Here is a 26,501-nt window from a genome sequence, read left to right on the forward strand (position 1 = left end):
AAATTATCTATGATTACTTAAGTTATTCTTTTTGTTTTTAAACAATCCAATAAACTTGATTTTTTTAGAGTTTTGAAAAATACAATTCTTTCATTCCAAACAATAGCATTCTTAATTATCTGCACTTTTCATTTTTTGGATAGCTAAACTACATCAAGTCTAGCCATTTTTTTATAATGCTATGAAGACTTTGTTTTCCCTTTATTTAAAAATTTGCTTTAAATTTTTTTAAATTTATATCATGTAAACAATAATTAGTATTTCTATGGTATCAATTTAGTTTAATATGTGATTCCATATATTGCAATTTTGTATCCTTTCATGTACGGTCCCTATATTTTATTTCAAATAACATAATTAGAACCATATTTCAAATTTGTTTGAAGAGAAACCTCAAAAAAAAAATTATAAAATTGGATTGAAATGATTCAACAGTTGAGATTATTAATTTAAGTTATCCTCACCATTGGCTCCCATTGGTCGAACCCATTGGAAGTAACGCCGTATCTTCCTGATATAGGGAGTCATCCTATAGATTCTACTACGCTAATCGATTCATCTCTTCCCTCAAACCACCACAAGTCTCTCTCATAGGTCGTAATCCATCTCAAGCCACCACAACACTAAGAGCCTCCACAATCCTATCCCAATTCTGTTTCAACCGGCACAGTTTAGATTAGAGCATTATTTTAGACAGGTAATCGACATCTAGACCACTGATCTTATTCATCCATCTCTCTGATCTTTCTAACACACCGCAAGCCTCATATATCCACAAAGATTTGAAGCCTTACGTTTCTCAAAGATAACCACTAGTCTCAATTTGTAGTTATAACCAAAGATATAGCTTTCATAAATTTATAAGTTTATTCTTCCCTAATTACCTCATTAGATAGGTTTGTTAATTAGCTAGGATTGCATGTTCTTATTATCGTTTTTATCCTTATTGTAAAGATCTAGATTTGGTTTCCAGCTACCAACTCTGATGGAAGCAAAGAAGCAGTCAACACAGCTCAACCAGCCACAACAATCGCCACAACAATTAGCGGTCAGCACAGCTCAGCTAGCCACATCAATAAGCACTCAAGGAAGCTCAACCTCATGAGTAACTAATGTATACAAGCTCAGCAAAGCCGAGCTCAGACGCTACCAATTGACACGCATTGAGGAACCAGAAGAACACATTGACCCATACTACTTGCATTATTTGAGAGCAATAGGTGTGTACGACTCATTTCAGCAGCAGTCAGAACGAGGAAAGGGTCGTCGTCGTAAGAGTCGACGCTAACACATCTACCTAATATTCCTAATGTTGTGATATTTGTATCACCACTGCTACGCTAATCTTTTATTTGCTTCAGTATGCTATACTTGCTTGGTATGTATAATTTGGTTCTCTATGTTTGATTTGCTTCAGCACAATATTTTCTTTGCTTGGTATGTTATATTTGCACAGTATGCTATATTTGCTTGGTATGTTTTGATTCACTAATGTTGATGCAGCAATTCAACCAACAAATGTTTCATTATTCAATAAGATACATATAAAAAAAATTATCTATAAAACTTTACATCCTAGCACAAGAAACATTTGTTATATACTTATATCATACAGAGCTACATTGACATCACACTGAGTGGGAGTGTCATACAAACCCATTGAGGCATCTCCTGAACAATACATAACTATGATCAATTTATAACTAAACTATAATACTGAGTGGAACCATATGTTAACTTATAGCTTATAATCGAAAATTAACTATCAAGAGCAATTATCAATAAACAACTGATCTATCTCAGCTATCCCCCAACAATCAATTACTTGCCAAGCACACAATGACAACAGATACAATCACTTCAATTATAACACAAGAAAAAATATAAACGCACCATGAACGACCCATAATATTTCAAGATTTATAACTATATCGTATCTCACCGAGTAATGTATTATACTTCGGATATAATAAGTGCAACCATAAATATTTTCGCATTTTTTCTACCCAAAAATAGTTTCCCATCTATGTGAAACGTATAAAAAATTGGAACATCCATTCTAAACTTGATTACTCCTAGCATAAAATAATAATTATATATTTTAAATCAAACACACAATTGAAATAGCCCATTTATTTGACCAATAGAATTCAAATAATTTATATCTCTTTTTTATTGTTTTATATATGGATTTTTTTTTTACTTTTATATCACATAGATTATGTTATTATAGTTTATGTTAACGTTAATGGTTTTAAATTAATTTTTATGCAAATATTCAAACTGAAACATCTTTTATAACTATGATCAATTTATTATGCTTAAGACCAAGTTATGTTTATTAGTTCGTAACTTCTTTACTATTCAACATATATTAATGTTGTAACATATGGTGTATTAGAAAACTAACAACTTTGCCACCTATTTAACCCATTGCATCATGTATCCATTATACAACTCTTCCATATCTCTAAACAACTCCACCAAAATCTAAGCATGAGTCAAGTATTTTGGGATATACGCCACATAACAGAACCAACTTTAGTGATTACCATGAAGATAAAGAGGCCAAGTACACAACAAACAAAAATTGTGATATTTGTCGCCATGAAGACAACAAGCAGTGGCCACCTAATCCACGAAACGGTACGCGATATGGAGTACATGCTTGGATACCACAAAATATATTTTGACTCGGTGATGGAGATTATCGAGCAGACGTCTGACTTTGCCGCACGCACTACTCCGACGCTCGATGATTCCACAAATATAGATCTTGATATAATTGTTAAGATATCTGATTACAATCCAGACACTCTCCACAGAATTGACCTAGACGTCTATATCATCGAGCTTCGGGAAAATCGAAGGGAGCCCACCCCTAGCGAGAAAGATGATATATGCTCAATTTGCTGCGAAGAGTTTGGCACAGAAGGAGATATCAACTCTTTGAATTGTAAACATTCCTATCATTATCGCTGCATCTTGGACTGGGTTGGAAAAACTTTAACATGCCCATGTTGTAGGGCAATACTTGCGTAAACTCGATATTCACCAATTTTCTAACATTTTGGTAAAAAAATTCTTCCATTCCATCCAAAAAAACATCGAAACATATAATCAAAAATTGACTATCAATCTATTTTTTCGCGCATTGCACGGAGATAGAACCTAGTTGGTTGAAAAGAGGAAAAACTATGATAATTATGGATAAATGAATATTATTGAGTGACCACAGACAAATAATAATTTGTTAGTCAGAAAACGAAAAGCTAATATTTCCACGTCAGTTATTGTCTTTTTGTTATTTTAAAAAGAAAAACAAGTATTTAATTAAAGTTGTAATTTTGTAAATTTGTGGCCCCTTGGAAGTGAATGGAATAAAGTCATAAACGACAGACCCCATGACACCGCCACGTACTTGTTGTCCTTTACGCAATTTCCGCGAAGTTTCGCCCATCGATAAGAATTGATGGAATCCAATAACTATACAACGCGTAGCGCTTGATAATGAATGATAAGATCGCTTACTGATGACATTTTACGTCTACAAGTACTATATCCTATAATTAAATATGCTGAATTATTTGGTGTTTGTTATAAAATTAACGAAAAATTTTATCTTTGTTCATAACATACAGGTTCATTATATAGGAGATTACATCATCATAGATATATGGAAAGGTTACAAATCATAATTTTTTGGTTATTAGTCATCCACAATCTGGTTCATAACACTCCCCCTTGGATGACAAAATCATTAAGAACTTGTAATGTGTTTTAATGTTGCCTCATTAAAACATTACCACAAAAATTCAATTGGGACAAAACCATGGTGAAGAAAAAAAAATATAACACACATTACTCTCTATGATTTAGACATTACTGAAGGTCTCTTAGACCTCTCCAATTTTCTACAATCTGTGGGTGATGAAGATCTTGGGCAGAATATGCTTAGTCCTCGAACATGATAGTTGGTTCTTCTTTACCATCGGCCATGCCACAATCTGATCGAACATATTGAGTCATCGACCTCAAATACACACACACGAAATCTTGGATGGTGTTGCTGTTATATGCGTGTACCACCATGTGTAAAACATAATCTGTCTGAAAATAAATCAACAAAACCAAATAACCCATCTTTGGGTTGGTTAGTATAAAATAAACCAAAATAAAAAGCTTCTTCATCGTCCTTCTTATGGACCAATCAGGTCAGTGTCTAAAACAAGACTTTTGCATCGTCCATCTCAGGACTAAATGGATTTCTTTATCGTCCACCTTTGGACTGAATGGATCAGTGTCCAAAACAAGTGATCTCACGCCCATGTACTAGATAATGGGTGAGACTGGTCCATATTAAATCTCTTGAGTACCCTTTTCTGTATATACTATTTGATGCACAAGGATTTCATTGTTAATGTACTCAAGCTGTAATCCCAAACAAAACTTTGTTTTCCAAGAACTTTCATCTCAAATTCTTTCTTGAGATATTAAACTGTTTGGGAAATTGTATCCAGAAGTTCTTAGGATATTCAGATCATATACTTTGATGATTATCAATATTGTTCTCGAGAACTTGCTGTACTTTCAGCTCAATACTCTCTAGTACTTTCATTATCCAGTGGACCATATAAATATGCAGTCACTACATCAACTTGCTGCAAGTCTAATTTTCTCTCTTATATAGCCAGATTTATGAGAAATCTAAAAGTAGTTGCATCCACCACATGGGAATATGTCTCCTCATAATCTATTACTGATCTTTGTGAGAATCCTTTTGCAACATCAGCTTTCTATCTCACGATTTATATTCCTCACAAGACCCATTTATATCCACTGGTTTTAACATCATATGGCGTCTTAATCATATGGCCAAATACGCATTTCTTCCTTAAACTATTTAACCCCATGTTTTCATTCAATCCAATCTGTTCTACGAGTGTGCACCCTTATATTGACGTGGGTTCATGATCCTCTCTTATATTCATAAATTCAAGTGCTACCTTGTATGCAAATAAATCATCTTATGTCGATATTCCTTATTGGTTCCATTATGTTCCAGACATGATATAATCGATTGAGATTCATTATTATCAGGACCTTTAATACTTTGCAGCTTGGCGTCCCAAGCTACATTGTTTGGTACCTGTACCTTAGAGCCGACCGGCCTTATCTCCATGTCTGGGATGGTTTCCTTAGTAACGTCGGATTTGGATTTTGATTATCATTCTCTGCACCTTTCTTTTGTTTCCGAGGATTCTTATCTTTTGGAACCTATTTGGTCTACCACGTTTCATACGTTGTCTAGACTCTGTAGCAACTTGACTGTGTCTCTTCTTGGACATCAAATTCGTTGGTGTTTTACAAGCTGGTTTATATATGACTTAGTCATTCTTTTTCGGGTCAGGAAATGTGTATGGCATTTGATTAGCTAGCTTTGTAAATGTATAATCTTTTGGACGTCTATTTCACATTCTTTAGTCTGAGGATCTTGCCAAGACATTGATGGTTGATTTCATTCTATTTCTTTTACCATTCTTTTACCAGCTTTATTATTTTTCTCTCCTCCTGGTCTTAAAATAATCTGTGTACCTTGCCTCAAATATAATCACCCATAGTTGGCTCAAAGTACTTTATTATTGTGGGAGAATCATATCCCACATATATCTCCATCCTCCTTTTGAGGTCTCATCTTAGTTCTCTGTGGTGGAACAATTAGTACATAGACAGCACATCCAAATGTCTTATGATGGGGTATGTCTGGCTCTTGACCCGTTAATAATTGTGATAGGGGATATCTATGCTCACTAAATGGCCTGATGCGTATTAACTTAGGTGCATGTAATTTCGTGTGGCCCAAGCTGTGAATGAGAGTTTTGACCTCATAAGTTATGGTCTATCCGTTCTTGGTATGGACATGTATCACGGAATTGTCCACACTTACCCCCAACACTTACCCCCATGGACATACCATAATCATTTAAACGCTTGAGACATGTATTCACCAGTATTATCTAGACATATAGTCTTTATTATGAAAAAGGGGCTCGTAGCCGTTTTACGGGTGATGGCCTAATGAGTTTCCCTTGTGTACATGCTACACTCCGGTCGTGCCATAAAGTGTATATTTTCGCAGGTTTTTAGTCTCTATCATACTGATCTATGCATAGTTTAGGTCAGTAGAGAATGCATGTATAGTCTTTAGGACTTATTATGGCCTTGAGAGATTTTATACATATATCTGAAGAAACTCTTTGTTTCCTTCGCCCATTGTTTCAATATGGAAACCATTCATTCTTATATCTTTAAAACTCAATAGGCTGCTCTTGCTCTTTGAGCTCGGTGAATATAAGGCATCACTGATTTCTAGATGCATACACTTAGGCAATAATATAATAGCCTAGCCATAGTTTCTTTCAGACTGGCGATACATGCTTTAGTACTTATATTGGCGTTTTTCAGTGTACTCATATAGAAAAATCATTCATTCATTTAATCTAAGCAGACAATGTAATAGAAATAAATTCAAGGTGATAAAAATCAGAGAAAGCATACAAGCAAAACAATCACACAAGTTTGATGTCGAAATCAGATTATATACTTGAATCTTTTAGGCAATCGTAAGTCTCATATTCCATAAGATCATCTTGATCATGTTCGAAATTATTTTCACCATCTTTATAGACCAAGTGGATTTCAGGATTCTTTCCTTTCAGACTCTCTTTGATAAAGGTCACCAAAATGTTTGGGAGTCCTTCATATCTTAGCCCAATGGTTCCCCATTCCACATCTATGGCACACTGATTTGGTCGAGCTTTGTGGTTTAAATGATATACCACGGCCACTGCCTTGACCATGGTTCAAATTGGGTTGATACCCACGGCCTCTGCCATAGTGATTCCCACGGCCAAATGTGTTATAGTGGCCATGGCCACATCCTTTCCACCCTCCACGGCCATGACCGTGTGGTCTATCATTCTGGACGTGGTTACTTTTTTTTTTGCGGCCTTATTGGTATCAGGTAATAGGGTTAATCCAGGAGGTCTCAATTCACTGTTTCTCATCAGTAATCCATTATTTTGCCCAGCTAGCAATAGACTCATCCACGGACTTATAGTCATGGATTATGGGATTCATCCAATCAAATAGGGCCTTTGGTAATAACACTGTTCTTTGGTGATCACATCTCCATTTTTTAACTTTGTCCAAAGGCCTAGAGGATTCTCTATAGTCAGATACTGATCTTTGAGACTCTTAATAAGATGATGGCTAATAATTAATATTGCCATCTATCAATCTTTCTCATTTGGCATTATCGCCTTTTGTGATTCATTTACCAAGTCCTTTGACTTTAGGATAAACTCAGTATCCAGTGCCCATTTCAAATAATTATCTCCTGAGAGATTTAGGGCAGCAAAATCCAGGTTGATTTTTGACATCTCAAATCATATATCACTCAATATTTAGGTATGATTTTCATGCGACCTTACTCTTAAAAACAATCAGTTCGGATTTCAATCTTGTGAGGACAATGAGACTATCAATCTTAAAGGTATTTAATCAGTCAGTCAATTTCTAGCAAGTCTCAGCAATACTATTTCTATGTGCTCATAATATTATGGTTTATCAAGACTAGCAAAAACAGATTCAATTAATCATGCAATTAGGGTTTAACAATCAATGGATTTTAGCAAGACTAGTAAAAAGATTTATTAATCACTCAATCAGTTTCAAGGCTGATTTTAGCAATACTATAATATAGATTTCAAGCATGAATTTCAATGAATCAGTTTCAAGGCTGATTTTAGTAATACTAGAATATAGATTTCAAGCATGAATTGCAATGAATCAGTTTCAAGGCTGATTGGTATTTAGCATAAACCATGTGTAAATAATTTATCTAGTATCCGAATTTATCAAACCTCAAAAACATATAATCAGATCAATCAATTTAATCGAACTTAGCATACAATCTTAAACCTCATAACATTAGATTTTATCATGAATCTATCAACCTAGCATATGGATTCTCAATTCTCAAAGACATCCAAATCAGATCAATATAACCTATCATACGAATTATTTAGGGTTTCTATTTAAAACAAATCAGATTACAAAACTATAAATCCTAGCAGATGATATTAAACCTCAAGAATCATGCAATCAGATCATTCGAATTTTAAACAAGTAAACCTCAATCAATCTATCAACATATCAGATTATATAAGCAAAGCAAGCTAGCAACCTATCGGATTCAATCAATGTTTTAACAGGCTGGTCGGTTTAAACAATTTTAAATCAGATGAACAATTAACCAAGCAGGATGGGAAAATAAATCTATCAATTTAACGGTTAAACAATTCTAGCAACATAGCATCAGATTCAATAAGATTTAAAACCTCAATGATCAAAACCGAAAACAGTTTTGATTTCAAAATATTCGATTAGAGTTTTAATATGTGATTTGATAATTATAGTATAATATTATAGTATAATTAATTCTGATACTTATATTATTTAGGGTTTATAGATATAGGGTTAGGGTTTATCGGATTTTAACTTGTAAAAACCGATTTGAGGTTTTAATCATGAAGGAACATGATTTAGGGTTTGGGGTATTGAACTTTTAGAGCTTCGATTTACTCAATTAGGATTTTTGATCTATTACCCTATGGTTTTGATTAATAAAGATTAGGGTTTTAGGGTTTCATTCTTTATCAATCAATCCATGTTCGATTATGGGTTTCTTAGGTTTTGAATTACCTTTTAACCATAGATGATTGTTGAATCGGACCACCAAAGGAGTTGAGCCGCGAGCTGGACACGAACGGGACTCGAGCTGTCTGATGCTGTCGCGAACGAGGAAGAGGTCGCGTGCTAGAGCTGCTCTCGGGTCGCGAACGTCTGAGCTAGGATCAGGAACGCTTTGCATTGAAGCTGATCGGGGACGCGAGCTGGAACAGATGCGGGAACAAGAGACGCGATCGGGGTTTAGGGTTCGTCGGATCGTCGGCTAGGATTAGGGTTTTAGGGTTTTTCGATTTGGGTATTAGCTCAGGGATTTAGAATTTCGTGCTGATAACGTGTTATAAAAGTAATGGAAAAGTCTATCTTTATTCATAACATAGAGGTTCCTTATATAGGAGATTACACCGTCATAGATAAACGGAAAGATTATAAATCATAATTTTTTGGTTGTGAGTCATCCAGAATCTAACAATCTGGTTCAGTGTTCATATTTACGCTATGAGTATAAGTTTTAAATGCCAGTAATTATTATGGTTAACACATCACCATCGTACATATTCAGACGATATAGCTATAAGACAACGGTATCAACTGTATTTGCGCATTGTATAACTTACGAGTGTGTTTTATATTTCTCAAATGCTTATACTTTAGTGGTTGTGATTGAATTTCAACAAACGATCTTAGTTGGTTATTGTATTAATTTGGTTTTTGATCCCTAAAATCCGGAAAGAATGGGTTTGACATTGTTTGGAACAGGTCATACTATGAATTATTGGATTCTATATTACTATTAATGATTAGTTTCCAAGGGAAACGAAGATGAATGTGTTATGTGTCGATAAGCTAGCAGCATGTGAGATCTCCTAGACTATATCTGCGAAGTGATTTTTTCAGATATCATTTTTACAATCAATTTCACAAAACAAATATGACATGTCTACTGAAATTGATGACATGTCTTATACCTTAATATGACATGGACAATTGCATTAATGTTAATTTATATTTTTTGTAAACTTTTTAAAATATAATAATAACTCATATATTACATTTAATATCAATTTATATTTTTAGAATTTTTTTAGAATATGGTAATAATTTATAAATCATCATTAAAATAAATATATTCAAATATGGCATTATAAATTTTGAAATATAATTTAATTATATATTTTTAAATTATACAATTTTATTACTAAAATTTTCAAAAATGTATACAATTTTTTTAGAAAATTATAAAAATTTAATCGTAAAATCATTATTTTCTTATATATCTACAAATTTTATAAATATTGTTTAATTTTAATTTTTGGTAATTATGCAACTTTTACAAATTATTTAATATATTTAATTAAAATAAATAGATAAAAAAATCTATCTAAGATTATAATTTCAAATATATACATGCATATTCTTAAATATAATTTTTATGTTTAATTAAATCAAATTTATATTAAAATATTGATACAAAAATGAAAATTTATAATATTAATAAAATTTTATTTTAAAATATAATTTATATTTATCTGTTAAAAAATATTTTAAATTTTTTTACCACCTAGTTTGTTTTAACAAAGAGTAGATGGGTTTTATATTCGAATTAAAGTATACCATTGAATCTAGCGAACGCAATTAAAAAGGGAAGGAAACAAGACAGGTTGGTGGTTGGTATAAATGTGCGTTGCCAGGTTTTAACACGGTTTTGTGTTGGTTTAAAGGTACCACCTAACCGGAGAGAACATGATATTGCGTTTTTGTGTCTTCTACAATATTCCTACGTGTAAATCTTTTTTTTTTTGGTAAAAACCTACGTGTGATCTGTCATCGAACTAATACTTTAGACGCATGCAGCATATATAATCCACACCTACTAGCATTGCATTGAATTTTTAGGGTTTATTTATTAATTAACTTCGTTTCTGTATACTTGTTTTTTGTTGGTGGAGATGTTCTACCTCGTTAAAAGAGCTACATTCCAAACAATTTTAAGATTATACGACAAAGATATAACAACGTAAACTATGTTTTCTTTAACTAGAAGGAAACTGGACCTTGGACTTAAATTTTCCTCTTGATCCATAACTAGACCAGCATGCGCTAATACTAACATGGTGTAAAACATTTCATCTGATTTTATACTAAGAGTTCAACAAAACCAGTCTTCATGCTTAAACTATAGACTACCATATCCACGGACCACGGTGGTATTATAATTTATATCTTGTAAATGAATTGAATTATAGTCTAGTCTGATTGATAATTTAAAATGTGTTTGTTGCATATTCATAGCTATCCGCAGTTGTCGTTAGTGATATTGAACTATTAAGTTTAGGTTTGTTTAGCTTTGAGCTATATCTCTTAGTCCCATTTTTGTTGTTGTCGTTCAATTAAACTATACCAAACTAAGCATCTTCATAACCGAATAACATTTTTTTGTTGGTTGAATTTATTATCAATAAAAGAGGAACGATAATGTACATTTTAAAAATATAAATCCAACAGATCAGCAACCTTACTTTGAGTCACCCATCTATCATTAAACAGACGAAGCTCAACATTGTATATAAACACCATAGCACACATTGATCTCTGCAAGTCTCCAACAATCATCAGATCACACAGAAGAAAAAGAGAAGAAGAAAGATTTTTTTTCTTGGAAATTTCCCAAGTTTCTTTTTTCTTCTACAATTTTTTTTGTGGGCATTTCCCAAAAATATCATTTTCCTTTTTGTTTCTAAATTTGCTTTTATATTTTATAAAAATGGGAAACTGTTTGAATGGAGGAAGCAACCTTAAAAGAATGGTTCAAGAAGAAGAAAAAGAAGTGAAGAAAGATTACAACAGAAAAGATAGGAAGGTGAAGATTGTTCTAAGGAGAGATGAGTTAGAGAAACTCATTCTCTTCCAGTTAAACGCCGGTGGTGACGTCCAAGGCAAAGGAGAAACAACTTTAGCTTCCTTCGGCGACTTTCTCAGGGAACTAGAGGCGGAGAGGTTTGCTGGAGAGGCTGCAGCAAAGGCTGCTGAGGAAGAGGAGGAGTCTCGCCGGAGATGTCGAAAATGGAGGCCTTCATTGGACAGAATCATTGAATGGCCTGAAGAAACACTTGCGTAATTACTTTTCTTAATCCTTTTATTTAGATCATTAAGCTTTTAATTTGTTTAAGATGGGATTTTTTTTGTGGGAGAATTTGTTTTTGCCTGTTTTTCCCTACCTTTTCCCGATGGATTATTTTTTTCACTTGAGAAATGTTTTGTTCTCAAAGTGAGATATATCTTCGGTGTTTTGAAACTGGCAGACGCTTATTTTACCACAGAAAAATCCCAAAGAAAAAAAGTACGAAACTATGTATTTTATTTTCGTCTTTCATGTATAACGTTCAATGTGTCAAGTGTTAAAACATAAATAAACTTGTGTTGCTTTGTCTTTATATATAATCGCAACCTGTTTTCATCAAACTTACACCCGTGACCAATGTGGTCAAGACTTTGTCGCTCAACGTCATGAAGATGTATTGACAACGTAACTCGATGTGGTTTATGCATTAAATACGTCTATAAACCAAATTAATTTCCTAACAAAAGGTATGACTTAGCGCCATCAAATACTAAATAGTGATGGTAGTTGATTGTCTTGTTTATTCAATGCTACACTTTGGCGTTTCTTCGAGACCTGCCCTACAACGATCAGTCGATCACCGCATAACTGTTATGAAAGTTGACTAATACGTACGTCTTTAAAACTAATATCATCAACATTCTATCTACTTCGGCAAAGTGCAAACTGCTATCAATGAGGACAGATCTATGTGCAAAAAAAAGAGACGCAAATCTATGTGCAAAAAAAAGAGAGGACAGATCTATGTGCCTCGCTGGACATGTGGAAAACAAAAAGTAAATGAAAAATATAATCTTAATTACTATATACTTTTCTGTTGAAATCTTACTATATATCTTTTTTAATTACTATATACTTTTAAAGAGAATGTTAATTAATCAAGTTTCGCATGTATTTGATTAACCTTACAATCTTATATTGGATCAATTAGCTTTTTACTGTGAAAAATAATATATATATATTCTGGATCAGTTATAAATTACCTAAGATGTTAAAGTTGAATTAACAGTCGTTTTTATACCAAAAACTTGGCTTAAGCATTTTTTTTTCCACCGGATCTTAATCCAAAAGTACAATAGAACCAACCTCCGCCTCAAATTGTATTGATACCCATCATCAAGATAATCTAAGATTCAGATGATATGTTTCAATTCCATATTTGATTATTTAAATCTTCCCCAGTTCGTTCCTACTTATACAGCAGTATTATACTTTATGATACTATTATCTACGTGACAACAATAAAAGTAAACCCAAAACCTTGTTATATATGTGACAAGATATATATATACACACAATGACTTGATAGATATATTATTACTCTAAAACTACAAAACTTCGACGAATAAGTTTGAAACTAAAAGGAAAAAAAACTAAAAGTTATTCGATAACCAGCAGCCATTTCCTTTTTCTCTCATCATTACAACTTAGAAGCCACCACCACAACATCCAGTTGAAGCTGATGATTTGAAAAGTATGCAATCTGGTCCACTACATGCTCCAAATCCAAAACGCTGTCGTCTTTACATTTCGCTAGTAGTCTCTGAGCTTCCTGCTTGGTCATCTTGATCTTCACCCTCACTACTTCCTCCTTCCCTTCAACCTTATTCGAACCTTCTTTATCTTCCAGAGGCTTCTCCTCAGGTTCGAACTCATACCTCACTGGCTTGTTGGGCTCGAAAATCTTATTCTTCTCCAACTGAAACCTCACAACTTTACGTGGCTTCAAAGGCTTTGCCATCTCTTCATCTTCATCTTCGAACCTTAGGGATCTGTCAATCCTCTTGGCTCTTTGCAAGTAACGAGACTTTTTGATGGGTTCTACTGAACACTCTGATCCATTCAGAGGCGATGTTAAGTCGTCTTTGAAGATTGATTTTGCTTCTAGAACGCTCTCGTATCTTTCTTGAAGTCCGTTGAAGCATTTGGCTAATGAATCCATCATTTTTTTTTCCTATATTGATACAAAGGAGGGAAAGCTTTTGTGTTATCTTCTTGTTTTTTTTTGTAGAGTTGCAAGTTTATTTTTCTACATCTTACCTAATGAGAGACGAGAATATATATAGGCGACCAAGACTGTGATTTGACTAATAGGACACGTAATGGCGTGTGCTTTGGTGTAAAAGGAAGATGTAACTTTGCCGTGGGGGTACTAGAATTTATTCAGATTTGTTTTGTTTTACTGTGAGAAAAAAAAATGTAAGAAGCCTCTCTTACTTATTAATACAAAACAATTTATAACTTCATTAGTTCAGTTGACTGTCGATGTTGTTACGAGAAGATTAAGTTTACTTGAATTTGAGGGGTAAAATAAGTGGTTATGAATTTATTTATAGCGATCATATGAGTATACATGTCTGTCTGATCATGAGTTTGGAACAGTTAAATGAGTCATGGCCTAATGAAATTATGATAAACAAGCAAACGTAATATCATCATTAACTAGTCAAAAGCTTTATCATGACGTTAAAGGTTCCCCTCTTATGCGTCTGAAAAGGATATTAAGTAAATAATGTCACATTTCTCTTGTTATCAATCAATCACTATCAATGAGAAATATCATCAAATACCATTTGTTCTAATACATTTAAAAATACAAAATTTCCACAAACAAAAATGATGCCGTGCCACTAGGGGAGTTCTATATGAAATGGTCAATTTCTCCATTTTCAATTAGTTTAACTATAGTAGAAAGAAAAAAAACTCAGTAATACTAATCTAATATAGTAATATTTCAGTAACATCCACACACAGCTAACAAAACCTAACAAATATGAACACATGTGTTTGTCACAGATTCTTTATGTAAAATATTACTGAATAGTAGCTGATTACGATGTCCTGATAAATATAATCGCGTATGAAATTATATGGTATAGTTAATAGATCGACATCTAAAAGTATAAATAACAAAACATATTAGAAAATTCGTGTATATTTTATAACATTCATTACTACAATAGGGAATTTTATACGTAGAATTGTATATATTAGAGTAGAAGAAAAGAAACACATAGGTGGTTTAATTTTAGATAACGCGTTTTAAAGCTTTACGGATTTTTGGTGTTTGACGACCAACCACTTCAAAAGTTTTAGAGGTTGACCAAGTCATGGTTTTAAAGTTTCCCCATCAAACACTCATATGCTCATGTCTTGGGGAAAGCATCATATGCCATCGTACTATATACCCAAAAACACAAATCTGATAATATTATTCCAAGTTTTTTTTTTAATTTTTTTTTTTTTTTTTTTGTAAACTATATTATTCCAAGTTAAAAATGTTAGTGGGCTAGTGATGCAGTGTTCGATATTTTTTTTTTTTTTGTACTCCGAACCAAAACTTTCAAAAACAAATTCCAAATTAAATGAGATGATGGACCTCATAAAAACTAATAATATTATGTATAATTTTTTTATTAATCTGTGAGTATCTAAAACCTATGGAAAAATCGAAACTAATTTCTAAATAAAAATACAATACTCAGATAGATTTTTAATGTGAATATTTAAACGGATCGTAACAATGGACTCATCTCTGCCGTATAGATATGTAGCTATAAGATAGGGTAGTGAAATCATTTCGAATCCAGAGCTCACGTGCCACTAAACCACCATCACGTGTGGTTAATATTATTAGAAATTCACAGACGCAACAAAAAAAAATTAATCTATGGAAACTATAGCAAGAATATGTTTGATAACTTACAAAATGGTTACTTTCTGTCGCCTCTCTAGTTTCCTCCTTTACTTTCTGTCGCTTTAGTTTCACTCCAAGACTTCAGAATGGACCAGCTGATTCCATTGCAAAGGCATGTCTTTGTAATGGATTGACTGGGCCTCAAGACCCTCTTCAAACCTCTTTATGAATGAATGAATCCAGTTGAACAAAAAAAAAATATGTTTGATAACTTTGCCCAAAAAAGAAAAAGAATATGTTTGATAGCTTACAAAATGGTAAATTGGCAGGATGATCACGCGATTGGGCATGTTCTTACCAATCACACATTCACTCTGGGCATGTTCTTACCAATATCACCTTTTATATATATTTGTTGCAATTTAAATTCAGTGATTTTAAAATTCACAAAACCTCAATTTACTCCAGAGAAAGGAACATATTGGAATTCCGGTGACAAAGATAAATCAATGCAGTGTCGCTTAATTACACCACTGGTGAGTGGCCTACGGAAGAGTCGAGAGGAGTAGGAGGAACCTTACTCAAACATTGGGCGAACCGGAGAATACCGGAAAATAGAAAACATCGAAAGGGCTTATTAAATGGGCTGTAAACTTAAATGGGCTTAACTACAGCACAATGGCCCACGCTTGTAGAAACTTGAAAACTAAAGGCGAAGAAGGTTCGAAGAAGAAGAGAGATAAAAATTTCCAAAGACGCCGTCAACATTCTCCATTGGGCAACACACGAACGAACAAGAAGGGAACGATGAACGTCGTACATGGATTGAAGAGGATTCCTCGCATTAAGTTCCCTCAGCGTCACCTCAAACCTTCAGGTTTTGATCTCTCTCCTATGCTGCAGAGCAGAATCTATCTATCTCCTAGTTTCATGATTACCCGTGAATCAGATATGAGATTGTATCCATATTTGGCTTTTGATGTTATGTTCCCCGATCTGTTTCGTTCCGTGAAAATAACCCCCAATGATCCATCGATTTGCATGTATTTCTAGATTCTTAGATTGTTAGGACTTTAAATGGTTTAACCAAGAACAAGTTCGTTTATGATTTTGTGTAAGAAAACGGATTCGTCGCACACGATGTGTTTATGTCTTAAAATCAGCACTTGCTTTGTCCTTTTCGAAAGATATAGTTTCGTCTACCTCCTTTGCACAAAGATTTGTCTAGCATTTAATAAAAGAATAAATCAAGAGCTCTTCTTTTATCAGTACGTCCTTTTTTGTTTAAGCTTTGTGACATTGGGGGTATTAAAAGTTTTAACCTTTATGATAAAAATTACAGAGGGAACGAAGCAGGTGGAAAATGAAGCAGATACATTCTTCTTCTCCAACCTCAACACCCCAAAGACGACTATAGGCGGGAAGGCCTCGTTGCAGCCCAAGCGCACCCCTGTTTCAAACGAAGAGATGCAAGCTATTTTGGTACGTTACTTGTTGTTGTTGTTGTAAATGAAGTCTTTTTTTAGTTTGCTTACACATGTCTGAGGTTATTCTCCTAACTACTAAGTTTATCGATTAAAAAATTGAACATTGAGTTGATTTTTTTCTAACTTGTCCTTTTCTGCTCAATTTTTCACAGTTGGGAGGCTGCATCTGATCATAGAGATGGTGTGGACCTCTTCTCTTCCTCGCCATTCACAGAATATACTCACGAATCAAGATTTGGTTGATGTCACTGACACAATAAAACAGACTCAATTTGCAGTCTTTAAACCTTTTTACTTCTGTTATATACACTGATTGATTGCATTTTACTCCCTATTAATGATTTGGAATTCATGGATTTTTATATTACATTGCTGAATTTTATTCTAGAACCAGTCAGAAACTTTGAAGGTACGTTTACATATACATTTTAACAGTGAAAGCAAAGAGTAGAGAGTAGAGAGTAGAGAGTAGATTCAACTTATGGTGCTGCCTCCTTTTGCATCTGTTCAATAAGAGGCTCAAGAACACAAGACTTTGGATTCTTACCCGGTGGACCTTTCTCTCTTCTTTCAAGCTCCTCAAGCCTGAACGTTATCAGACGGTCCCAGTTCCCTCCTTCGAACAACACGCCAGCTTTCCCGTCCGTGATCCTCTGCACTATCCCACAGTACATGTGGTAAGGACTGTTCGAGTTCTTGACTATAGCTATCATCCCCGGCATGAGAAGCGGTAGCTCTGGAGCTCTCGGCTTCTTCTCCGTACCAATTGTTGACACAACATCACCGCTTCCTCGCTTCGTTGGTGGTGGTGGAGGTGGTGGGTTTTGTTCGATGAACGTTTTCAGTCCCTTCTCGCCGCCAGGAAAGCCTCCGGTGAGGCCCATCATCTCTTTCTCGAAACCGTCTTCAGGAACTTGGAAGGACAAGCTATTGTCGTCGCTCTCTTTCTTGGTCTGGTTTTCAGTGTCTGATGTCTCTTCCTCTATGTTCCTCTGGAGTTCCTTCTCGATGCCTTTCTCTCCGTTGCATAGTCCTCTTCCTCCTAGCACCTCCCATAGATTGAACTTACCCATGGCCTTTACTCGATGAACGTTTGATAGGTGCTTTGCAGGCGGGAAAACCGATCGGTTTGGAGTTGAAAAGAGATGGGTCCGGCCGAGAAACTTGGTGCCCCGAATGGTTGGTATAGTGATCGAAGAAGTCGCCATTATGAGAATTATTAGTTTAGAGGAAAGGAAAGATAGGAGGAAGAAGAAGAAGAAGGAAGAAGCGTGATCTGCTTTGTCATAAAGACCACATATCATGATTTCAGTTAGATGAGTTTCTATCTATTTCCCAACCTGATCCCGGTTACTGCCTAACCGGAAGGGTAGTAACATTTGGGCTTTCACATAAATTATAAAGTGGACCTTATTCGATTCTTTATTTCATTTATTATGGGCCTTGAATTAAAACATATTGCTATCTTTGTTTTGTTTTTCTATATATTATAAAAAAAAGACAGCAAGAAAAAGAATATAAAAAGGGTTGAGTTATTGCTAATTTGCTACAGCAATATATTTTCTACAACAAAAAAAAAAATAGAAATTTTAAAAAATAAAGCTGCAGATAAAAATTAAAGATAAAATCAGTTTTTACAATCCAACTAATCAGCCAAATCATTTGGTCAAGGACACTAAGGCCATCCGCATTGAGGGTTTTAAACCCAGGTTCACACGCTTCCCTTAACAAAAAAGATGAACTTAGGGTCTTGCAGGTTCAGCGTAAGCGGCGTAAGAGACGGGTTCACAACTATTTTGTGGGCCCCACGACGCGTGGCGGCCCGCGATTGGTTGGACTTTTTACTTTTTTTTTTTTTTTTTTTTCAAAAAATCAAACGAAAAAAAGAAAATAATAATAAAAAATTAAATTGGTGAACCCCTCCTAAGTTTCACTAATGCAGATGCCCCAACAATTGGCATCCCATTCTCTCAAATAATCATCATCATAGAATACTTTTGTATTAAGAACAGAAACAACAGTTTCGTGTTTCCCCTAATATATTTTCTTTTTTTGTTGGGTTTAACATTCACCTTCACCTTCTCCTTGGATTAGGTATAGCTGTAAGTTATCGATTTTTGTTCGAGGTAACTTGTTAGCACATAAATATTGCTAAACAAGTGGAAACTTTGAGTTCCAGCTGATATCATTAGTATTTTGTGGGTGCTTTTGTTTAGAGCAGGTCTCGCAGAAAACTGAACAGAGCAGCACTTATGTTGAATTTGTTCACTCTTCTTCGTCTGCCTTGGGTTTCACATGGTCAAGAGAATGTTCCCTCCCTTCTCACACCTTTCTTCATTCCTTGTTTTTGATTCATGAGAATAGTTTCTCCTAATCATACTTATTGGTAGGTAGAGCTATGAGAAGCAGAGTTAGAATTACTTTAATCAGAACTTTCTGACTTATAAGAAAGAGAGAATCTTACCTCAAAGCACAGTAACTCATTTGCTCCAAAACTGTTTCCCATACTCTTATAAAAAAAACTGTTACATCTCAATTTTTTTCTTTCTTATCTACTCCTTGCATAGGTTGGAACATGTGGATGAAGTCTTGCGCTCTGCTCGTTTATCTGGCTATTGTATATCTGAAGTGTAGGGTCTTACTCCACAACACTTCCTATTGATCCGTAGTGTATATTTTATTTACATATTATCTCCCCTTTGTTAACTTCAGCGTTGGGCAGCTCTCCCGAGTCTCGGGTGAACCACCTCCATTAGACAATGCAGAAGTAGAAGACTGGCTTCCTCGGTTTGTCGTCCTTCAAGCCGCTTGTCTTTTCTTCTATTTATTATCAGCAGGTAAGTTAAGTTTCACTTCTTTAGAATTTTTGTTTCAAATGTGTATTCTTCTTGTTAGTGTTTCTTGAAACTCTCCAATATTGTAGATTTGAGCCCTCAAGATTCAATATTGCTAGCGGATATTGTTGAAGTTGGTTCGTTACCAAGCTACACACAAGAGAGTTCGATAGTTCGATGAAAGCCATCATTGCTTTTATATCTTAACCCGTCAAGGTCTACGATTCCAGTGCTCAAGCGCTTCTAAATCACAGGTGAACCAAGATATGTACATCTTTACAGTTAACACACATGTTCTTTTTTGAGAGATCATGCAACATTTGTTTTTTTTTGGTATCATATTATGTTGTTGCTTTGTAACTTTGTGTGAAAATAGTTGTGTCACGCCATTCACGTGTTTAGTTTGATGCTTTTCTTGTTATCTCTCTCTTGATTCCATCTGATTTAGCAGCTAAAGACTGGAATATATTCGTTTCTTGAATAGGGCAATGAATCTTGTTGCAAAAAAAGAAGTGTATACAAATGGCAATAAATCCTGCTCCAATTAAACCATAAACCGGTTCGACCAGATCCGATTTGATCGAAGTGTATGCATGCTTTGTATAAAAACCTCCAACAGGGTTCACATTCTCTGTTCCTAAATACTAACACATCACTCTTCTTGTCAGCCTTGTTGCCTCGTACACTCAAGAGATGAGCTCCCAAATCTGCAGATCAGCTACTAGGGCAGCAAGGTCTCTTCTTTCTTCATCTAAGAACACTCATTTCTTCTCCGGTACGTTAACTTCTGCATCTATTTATTATTCTTAAAATATGGACAAAAACATATTAATTAACATTTTGAGGCTAAACACATTATTATTGTTTTCAGAAGGCAGGGCCATTGGTGCAGCAACATTGGTCTATGCGTCTGGAAAAGTCCCTCAGTATGCGTCCAACTTTCGACAATCGGGTTCCACCTTTGCCTCTAAGAGCTGGATCACCGGTCTCCTCGCTCTTCCTACCGCAGGTTAATTTTACATACATACACGTTGTCTCTGTACATTCTATAATTAAGACATACACTCAAATTTTCACTTTGGTAACATAGTTACTCAAATATAGCTAGGCGACACTAAAAATGATGTTTAAGGACATCTCCAACCCTACTCCATTTTTGACTCCAAACTCAATTTTGGAGTCAAATCTTCTCCAGCCCAAAATGCAGTAATGACTAGGATTACTCCATATCCATTTTAGAGTCTTTTAATGTTTTTCTATTTATGAAATAGTCCTTTTAATCTTTAATGTTTTTATTTCATAATTAAAATAATATAATACTCCGCAAAAGATTATTTAATAGTTTACATAAAATATGCATAAACTCATAAAAGTCAAAACTAAGAATAAATAATATAAAATAAATATAATATAAATAAATAATTTAATAATTAATTCGGTAAATTGTTTTTGAAACTACTGAATCGGTGAAGTATTATTCAAACGGAATAGATGAGTTTTTAATCTTATGGGTCAAAATATTGATTGATAACATTGTACTTGTTGAACTTGATATATGCACAAACAATGGGACTCAATACATAATTCAAATTACAAAACAAAACTTTGTTTTTTCTTTATGTTCTTTTAATGCATATAAATATTTTTGAATTAGGAAAATTGCATATGATAAAAACTGCACAAATTGAAATTGGAAGATATCTAGTTGTATTTTTAATGATAAATATTCAATTCAAATAAAATATATTATTATGGAAATTTTGTAAACATAAAATAGTTGTGTTAATTGTTAAATTTTTATAAGTTGAAAGTACTACTAACAATTATTTACTAAATAAAAGAATATTTTTTTTGGGAGTAAAAAATGGAGTAATACATTGGAGTCAACCCGATTTTGGAGTAACACCATTTTGGAGTAAAATTTGGATTTTAATACATTGGAGATGCTCTGAAAACTTATATCTTATAAACTGTTTAGATTTGTTTGTTTCTAATCATGTTTTACGTAGATTTTTATATGTACCCTTGCTTTCTTTGCATGGTTTCTGTGTATAGCCTTCATGCTCCAAGATCAGGAAGTCCATGCTGCTGAGGTAATATATCAACATCTTTCTCTTAGGTTAATTATCTCTTTTTTTTTTTGTTTAATTAGATTTATCATTTATCTGTGTTCAACCAGATGGAACGCACTTTCATCGCTATCAAACCTGATGGAGTGCAGCGAGGACTGGTAAAATATAGATAGACCCTGAGTTCTTTGCTTTTGTATTCCTTTTTGGGTCTTAAGTACGGCAAAATGCTAAAAAGAAACAATTCTTAGTAAATCTTGCTGCTCACGTCACCAGATATCAGAAATCATTACCCGGTTTGAACGCAAAGGATTCAAGCTTGTTGGTCTCAAAATCATGGTTCCTTCAAAGGGCTTCGCGCAGCAACATTACCACGGTGCAAAGGAAAGACCTTTCTTCAACGGCTTGTGCGACTTCATTAGCTCAGGCCCTGTTGTTGCCATGGTAATTTAAAATAAGCAACTCACTCAAAACTTTGAAAACCATAAACCGATTTTCTTGGTTTCTCATCCGAAAACATTGAGCTTGGTTTTAAGGTCTGGGAAGGCGAAGGAGTGATTAGATATGGACGTAAACTGATTGGAGCCACTGATCCTAAAAAATCTGAACCTGGAACCATCCGAGGTGATCTTGCTGTTGTTGTTGCAAGGTACAATATTGGCTACTTTCTTGCATTGTATTTTAGTATATGAAACATGTTTGGTTCATATTTGTTCATAGGTTAATAGATTTGGCTGTGTTTGTTATATTGGGACGATTGCAGGAACATAATCCATGGAAGTGACGGACCAGAGACAGCTAAAGACGAGATTAGTCTGTGGTTTAAGCCTGAAGAACTCGTTTCTTACACCAACAATGCTGAGAAGTGGATCTACGGCCAGAACTAAAACTAGTCTCACCTCCCTCTCTCTTTTTGAGCCGTTAGATAAAACAAAAAAAAACAAAAATGTCATCAGAAATAAATAATTTTACTGTCTGTTAATCATCTGTAAAACAATAAAAGCGATAATCACCCGTTTTACTGCGTTAAATGGTGTTCGTTTATGAACCAATAATATAATGCCACGTGGAGTTCCGAAACTCTTTGATACGGACTGGTTAATATAATTTTATCGTGGAATCCGCCGACCTCATATAAAACAGGTAAAAATATAACAGAGCGGACGAGTTGACTCGGTATCTGTTCAGGAAGAAGACTCATAAGCTTCGTTTCGTCGTCTTCTCCGTATCTCTGATCGCTTTCGCTTTTACTTCATAGACGGTAAAGCGTCTTCGTCTTCTTACTGTTTATCCTCCGTTCTTCACGAGACTTCAGAATTTCGATTTTTGGTTGTTTGATTCGTAGTCCTAGTCTTTGCGCAATCGAATTGTAAATTAGGGTTTATGTAGTCGAATTGTGATTAATCACTCAGGCGCTGTGTAAAATTCATTTCCATGTGTAGATTAGGGTTTGTATCTTAGCTGCGATTTGTTTGATTCCTTTTGAATGAATTTGCGATTGTTAGTGCAGATGGAGACTGAGACACAACTTGTGGCTGATCCCATTGCTCTCAACGAAAAGAAGGTTGCCATGGCTTTAGGTTGGTTTATGTCTTATCTTTATGCCATTCTACTAGCTTTCTCTTTCGTCTGTTGCTCTCATGATAATATCTCTATATCTTCTTGGTTCAGATGATCTCATCAAGTTGTCAAAGAGAAACACCAAAGGGAACAAGGGCAGAAGTTCAAGGAGACCCAAGGTAGAAACTTTCGTCTAGTTTTTTAAGCTTACATGTTTCATTTAGCTGGTCTTGGAATGTAATTTTTGTCTTTTATGCGCAGAACAAAAACCGAAACTTTAATGGTGCTGCGAGAAATGGTAATCCCTCTAAAGAGAAGCATTACGTGAACTCACTTTCTGGAGTTAGACAGGTTAGCTATGGACTGTGCCCAGCTGATCTGTTTTCTTGGCTTCTTTTGTCTTATCTTTTGAAGATTGGTGTTCCTTTGTTTTAATCTCATAATTCTCAGGGTGCTGTTGAGAAGAGAAGGTCTAACTTCAAGGGAAATCAGTTTCCTATTGCAACAAACGTTGCTTGTAAAGCTGCTACTGTTGCTCCACTCCGTGTCCGTAGAAGAGCTTTCAATGCTGGAAGGATGGCTAGTGCAAATCAGTCAAGGTCTAGTCGCTGGATCATTCTCTGAGCTATTTGTTAATCTGGCGTGGTTATAAATAATTTCTTCAATTGTTTGTGCTTCACAGAAGCTTCTGTTCTAAGTCCCTTCCTGGTCGCTACTTGGTCATGATATTGATGATTGCATGAGTGTGGTTCAGAATAATAATCCATTTATGTAGATGAGTTTATGATGGTACTTGGGGGAGTCGGTGAACATTTTTATTTGGGTAGAGGATTTGAGGTAAAGAAGAACAAACTGAAGAACCTTAAGTTTGGCTTCATCTTTTCTAGAGAGCAGAGAGTAGCCACTGGCTAGGGTGTTTTGTCTCCAGACTGGTTTAGCCTTTGATATTCCCTCAGTTGTTAGGATGTGGCTAGGTTGGGTATGAATTTCGGTTGCTTGAAGTTGGTGTTTATTGTCAGATTAACAAGTTGGACAGTCTGCTACCCTACTTGACCTTTGATATGACCTCAGTGGCTTCATGAAACTCTTTTTTCATTCATACCAGTCTCCTAGGTGTTATGTCTCATCGTCTTCCTGCATCCTGAAGAATATAGATTTAGCTCTCTGTGGTTGTGACAGTGAATTGGTAGATGTCAGTTACGGTGAAAATTCAGAAGATTTAGACTTCCGAATGTTCATCAATATACATCTCAGTGTTACATGGCTGCGTCATCTCTTGGGCTTTATGATTTGTCTTTGATAAGTTGATTTGTTGGGACATAGGTCATCTCTTGGTGGGTTGATCTGGAAATACCTCAAAGAGCTTGCACTTTTTCTGAGTAGTTTCTTCGAAATGGGAGTTGTGTTGATGTCTGGGGAGCCTCTAAGACTGGGAAGTGAAGTGTTGCATTGCTTAGTATAAAATGGATATTTGCCATGTGCTGCTTGGATTTCGCCTTAGATCCTTCTGTTGTATCAGATCATTTTTATCTGTTGGTGCCACTTGCCAGTTACCGGCTGTTTCTTCAAGCTGTCCTGTAAGGTTCTCTCTATTGTCTTCTCGGTTCTCAGCAATCATTCTTCTTTTTTTTTTTTTTTTAAATGCAGGCTCCTTGCTCCACCAGTCCAGAGTAGATCTAGATTCATCACAAAGGTAAATCCTTCATTGATGTATGTTATTCAGACCTACTTATTAGGTCTCTTCTTTGGAGTAGTTTTCCTTGTGGCTATGTTTGTGGGGGCCCTGAGATATATTCAGAGAAGTGCTTTCTGTGTCTATGGTAATAACTGCCTTCTAATGGTAGAGATAAACTATAAATGGTCTTTAGATCGATTATGGGTTTGTGAATTTTGAACTATGCAATGAAACGGTGGTGGGTAGGATATGTGTAAGTTTTGTTAGTAATTTGATCTGATAAACGCATATCATGGTTTGTTATAATGAGCGCGATGACTAAATCTTTCCCAACTTCTTTGATATTAATGTCCAAGAACTTGAAATAATAAATGTTTTGGAGAGCTAATAAAATTGATCTTTGTCCGCAGAGGCATGAGATGGATCAGAAAGTAGAAAATGGAGGAGGGAAGTGGAAGACACTAGACTCTCGGTTTGCAATCATGAAAGAGCAGAGGAAGAATAGTTCGTGCAACAATGGCGTTGGACTGCATGTTCCAAGGTTGCCACCATGGGCTAGAGCCAGAAGATTTTAGTTACTAAGCAAACCACAAAGCATTTATACGCGCTCCCTACACTCTTAGATTTTGTCTTTGGGATTTATATTCTTGTTAAGCACACCAGATAATGCAGTTCCTTTGTGACTTGCTTACATATCTTTTCAAAATGCATCCAAGATATAAATAAATATCGTTTGAAATCTTTGAATGTTCGGTGTATTTGATTGAAGCTAGTCAACATTGGGTTTCTGGTGCAAGGCACGGGTTGGATCACATGTATGTTTCGTCCATAGAACGCTTCTCTAAACTACTGGTTAGAATTGCTGTTTGACATATATTTTTTCTTTTTTTGTAAGATCTGTTTGACATATTTTGTTCATCAATTCGGGGGTGTAGCTCATATGGTAGAGCGCTCGCTTCGCATGCGAGAGGTACGGGGTTCGATTCCCCGCACCTCCAGGCCTTTGTATTTTCCGCTCACTGTTTTGGACTTTTAGTTGTCCTCAGTTAATTCAGGCGAAAGAAATGGCTAACTTATCTCTCTTCCTACTTTTCTTTATTTCGAAGATGTTAAACAAAATAATAAACTAACATGTTAAGTAAATATTGCCTACTAGTATTATCTTCTTGCTATGCACAGTTAAATTCCTATTTTCTAAATTATTTGTTCATAAACTTATAATGATTATTAAAATAAATTATTGTTTTATTCACATATTTTCTAAATATGGACAACACATTGATATACATAAATTTAGAAATTCATGCAATAAGTTTTTGTGGTTCTGTTTTGAAAAATGAATACCTCTTACATGTTGGAAAACTTGT

General features: G+C 34.8%; 6 protein-coding genes and 1 non-coding gene across 11 annotated transcripts; 5 read left to right on the forward strand and 2 right to left on the reverse strand.

Annotated features, from left to right (window-relative positions):
* The first annotated feature begins 11,174 nt into the window (after nucleotides 1-11,174).
* Nucleotides 11,175-12,185, forward strand: LOC106374446. Its single transcript, XM_013814469.3, has one exon. It carries the CDS (start codon nucleotides 11,516-11,518, stop codon nucleotides 11,867-11,869), a length of 354 nt encoding a protein of 117 aa, XP_013669923.2. The 5' UTR covers nucleotides 11,175-11,515; the 3' UTR covers nucleotides 11,870-12,185.
* A 935-nt stretch (nucleotides 12,186-13,120) lies between these two features.
* On the reverse strand, nucleotides 13,121-13,905 carry LOC106375992. The gene has a single exon (XM_013816027.3). The coding sequence runs from the start codon at nucleotides 13,815-13,817 to the stop codon at nucleotides 13,293-13,295; it is 525 nt and encodes a 174-aa protein (XP_013671481.2). The 5' UTR covers nucleotides 13,818-13,905; the 3' UTR covers nucleotides 13,121-13,292.
* Nucleotides 13,906-16,172: 2,267 nt separating this feature from the next.
* LOC106375994 lies at nucleotides 16,173-17,363 on the forward strand. The gene is made up of 3 exons (XM_013816029.3): nucleotides 16,173-16,386; nucleotides 16,852-16,991; nucleotides 17,149-17,363. The coding sequence occupies exons 1-3, from the start codon at nucleotides 16,188-16,190 to the stop codon at nucleotides 17,164-17,166; spliced, it is 357 nt and encodes a 118-aa protein (XP_013671483.3). The 5' UTR covers nucleotides 16,173-16,187; the 3' UTR covers nucleotides 17,167-17,363.
* LOC106441520 (NAD(P)H-quinone oxidoreductase subunit S, chloroplastic-like) lies at nucleotides 17,310-18,321 on the reverse strand. Its single transcript, XM_048744113.1, has 2 exons — nucleotides 17,471-18,321; nucleotides 17,310-17,424 (listed from the first exon to the last, which is right to left on the reverse strand). Exon 1 carries the CDS (start codon nucleotides 18,298-18,300, stop codon nucleotides 17,476-17,478), a length of 825 nt encoding a protein of 274 aa, XP_048600070.1. The 5' UTR covers nucleotides 18,301-18,321; the 3' UTR covers nucleotides 17,310-17,424; nucleotides 17,471-17,475.
* A 1,386-nt stretch (nucleotides 18,322-19,707) lies between these two features.
* On the forward strand, nucleotides 19,708-23,638 carry LOC111212891 (nucleoside diphosphate kinase IV, chloroplastic/mitochondrial). 4 transcript variants are annotated; one of them, XM_048744116.1, is made up of 12 exons: nucleotides 19,708-19,833; nucleotides 19,920-20,084; nucleotides 20,315-20,417; nucleotides 20,499-20,605; nucleotides 20,705-20,839; nucleotides 21,886-21,923; nucleotides 22,010-22,060; nucleotides 22,176-22,343; nucleotides 22,436-22,548; nucleotides 22,663-23,160; nucleotides 23,410-23,479; nucleotides 23,571-23,638. In XM_048744116.1, exons 4-10 carry the CDS (start codon nucleotides 20,524-20,526, stop codon nucleotides 22,784-22,786), a joined length of 711 nt encoding a protein of 236 aa, XP_048600073.1. In that variant the 5' UTR covers nucleotides 19,708-19,833; nucleotides 19,920-20,084; nucleotides 20,315-20,417; nucleotides 20,499-20,523; the 3' UTR covers nucleotides 22,787-23,160; nucleotides 23,410-23,479; nucleotides 23,571-23,638. The 4 variants fall into 4 exon arrangements, with proteins under 4 accessions (XP_048600073.1, XP_048600074.1, XP_048600071.1 ...); XM_048744114.1 differs by having other exon boundaries at nucleotides 19,711-19,833; nucleotides 20,702-20,839; XM_048744117.1 differs by lacking the exon at nucleotides 20,315-20,417.
* Nucleotides 22,989-25,875, forward strand: LOC106375996. Of its 2 annotated transcripts, none has more exons than XM_013816032.3 (7): nucleotides 22,989-23,160; nucleotides 23,410-23,479; nucleotides 23,571-23,638; nucleotides 23,721-23,810; nucleotides 23,910-24,058; nucleotides 25,107-25,152; nucleotides 25,545-25,875. In XM_013816032.3, exons 2-7 carry the CDS (start codon nucleotides 23,410-23,412, stop codon nucleotides 25,707-25,709), a joined length of 588 nt encoding a protein of 195 aa, XP_013671486.2. In that variant the 5' UTR covers nucleotides 22,989-23,160; the 3' UTR covers nucleotides 25,710-25,875. The 2 variants fall into 2 exon arrangements, with proteins under 2 accessions (XP_013671486.2, XP_048600075.1); XM_048744118.1 differs by having other exon boundaries at nucleotides 23,030-23,160; nucleotides 23,404-23,479.
* Nucleotides 25,876-26,059: 184 nt separating this feature from the next.
* On the forward strand, nucleotides 26,060-26,132 carry TRNAA-CGC. Its single transcript has one exon. It is a non-coding gene; the product is annotated as a tRNA-Ala (tRNA).
* The last annotated feature ends 369 nt before the right edge of the window (nucleotides 26,133-26,501 follow it).

Source organism: Brassica napus, chromosome C1 (assembly GCF_020379485.1).
Source record: "Brassica napus cultivar Da-Ae chromosome C1, Da-Ae, whole genome shotgun sequence".
NCBI lineage: Eukaryota > Viridiplantae > Streptophyta > Magnoliopsida > Brassicales > Brassicaceae > Brassica > Brassica napus.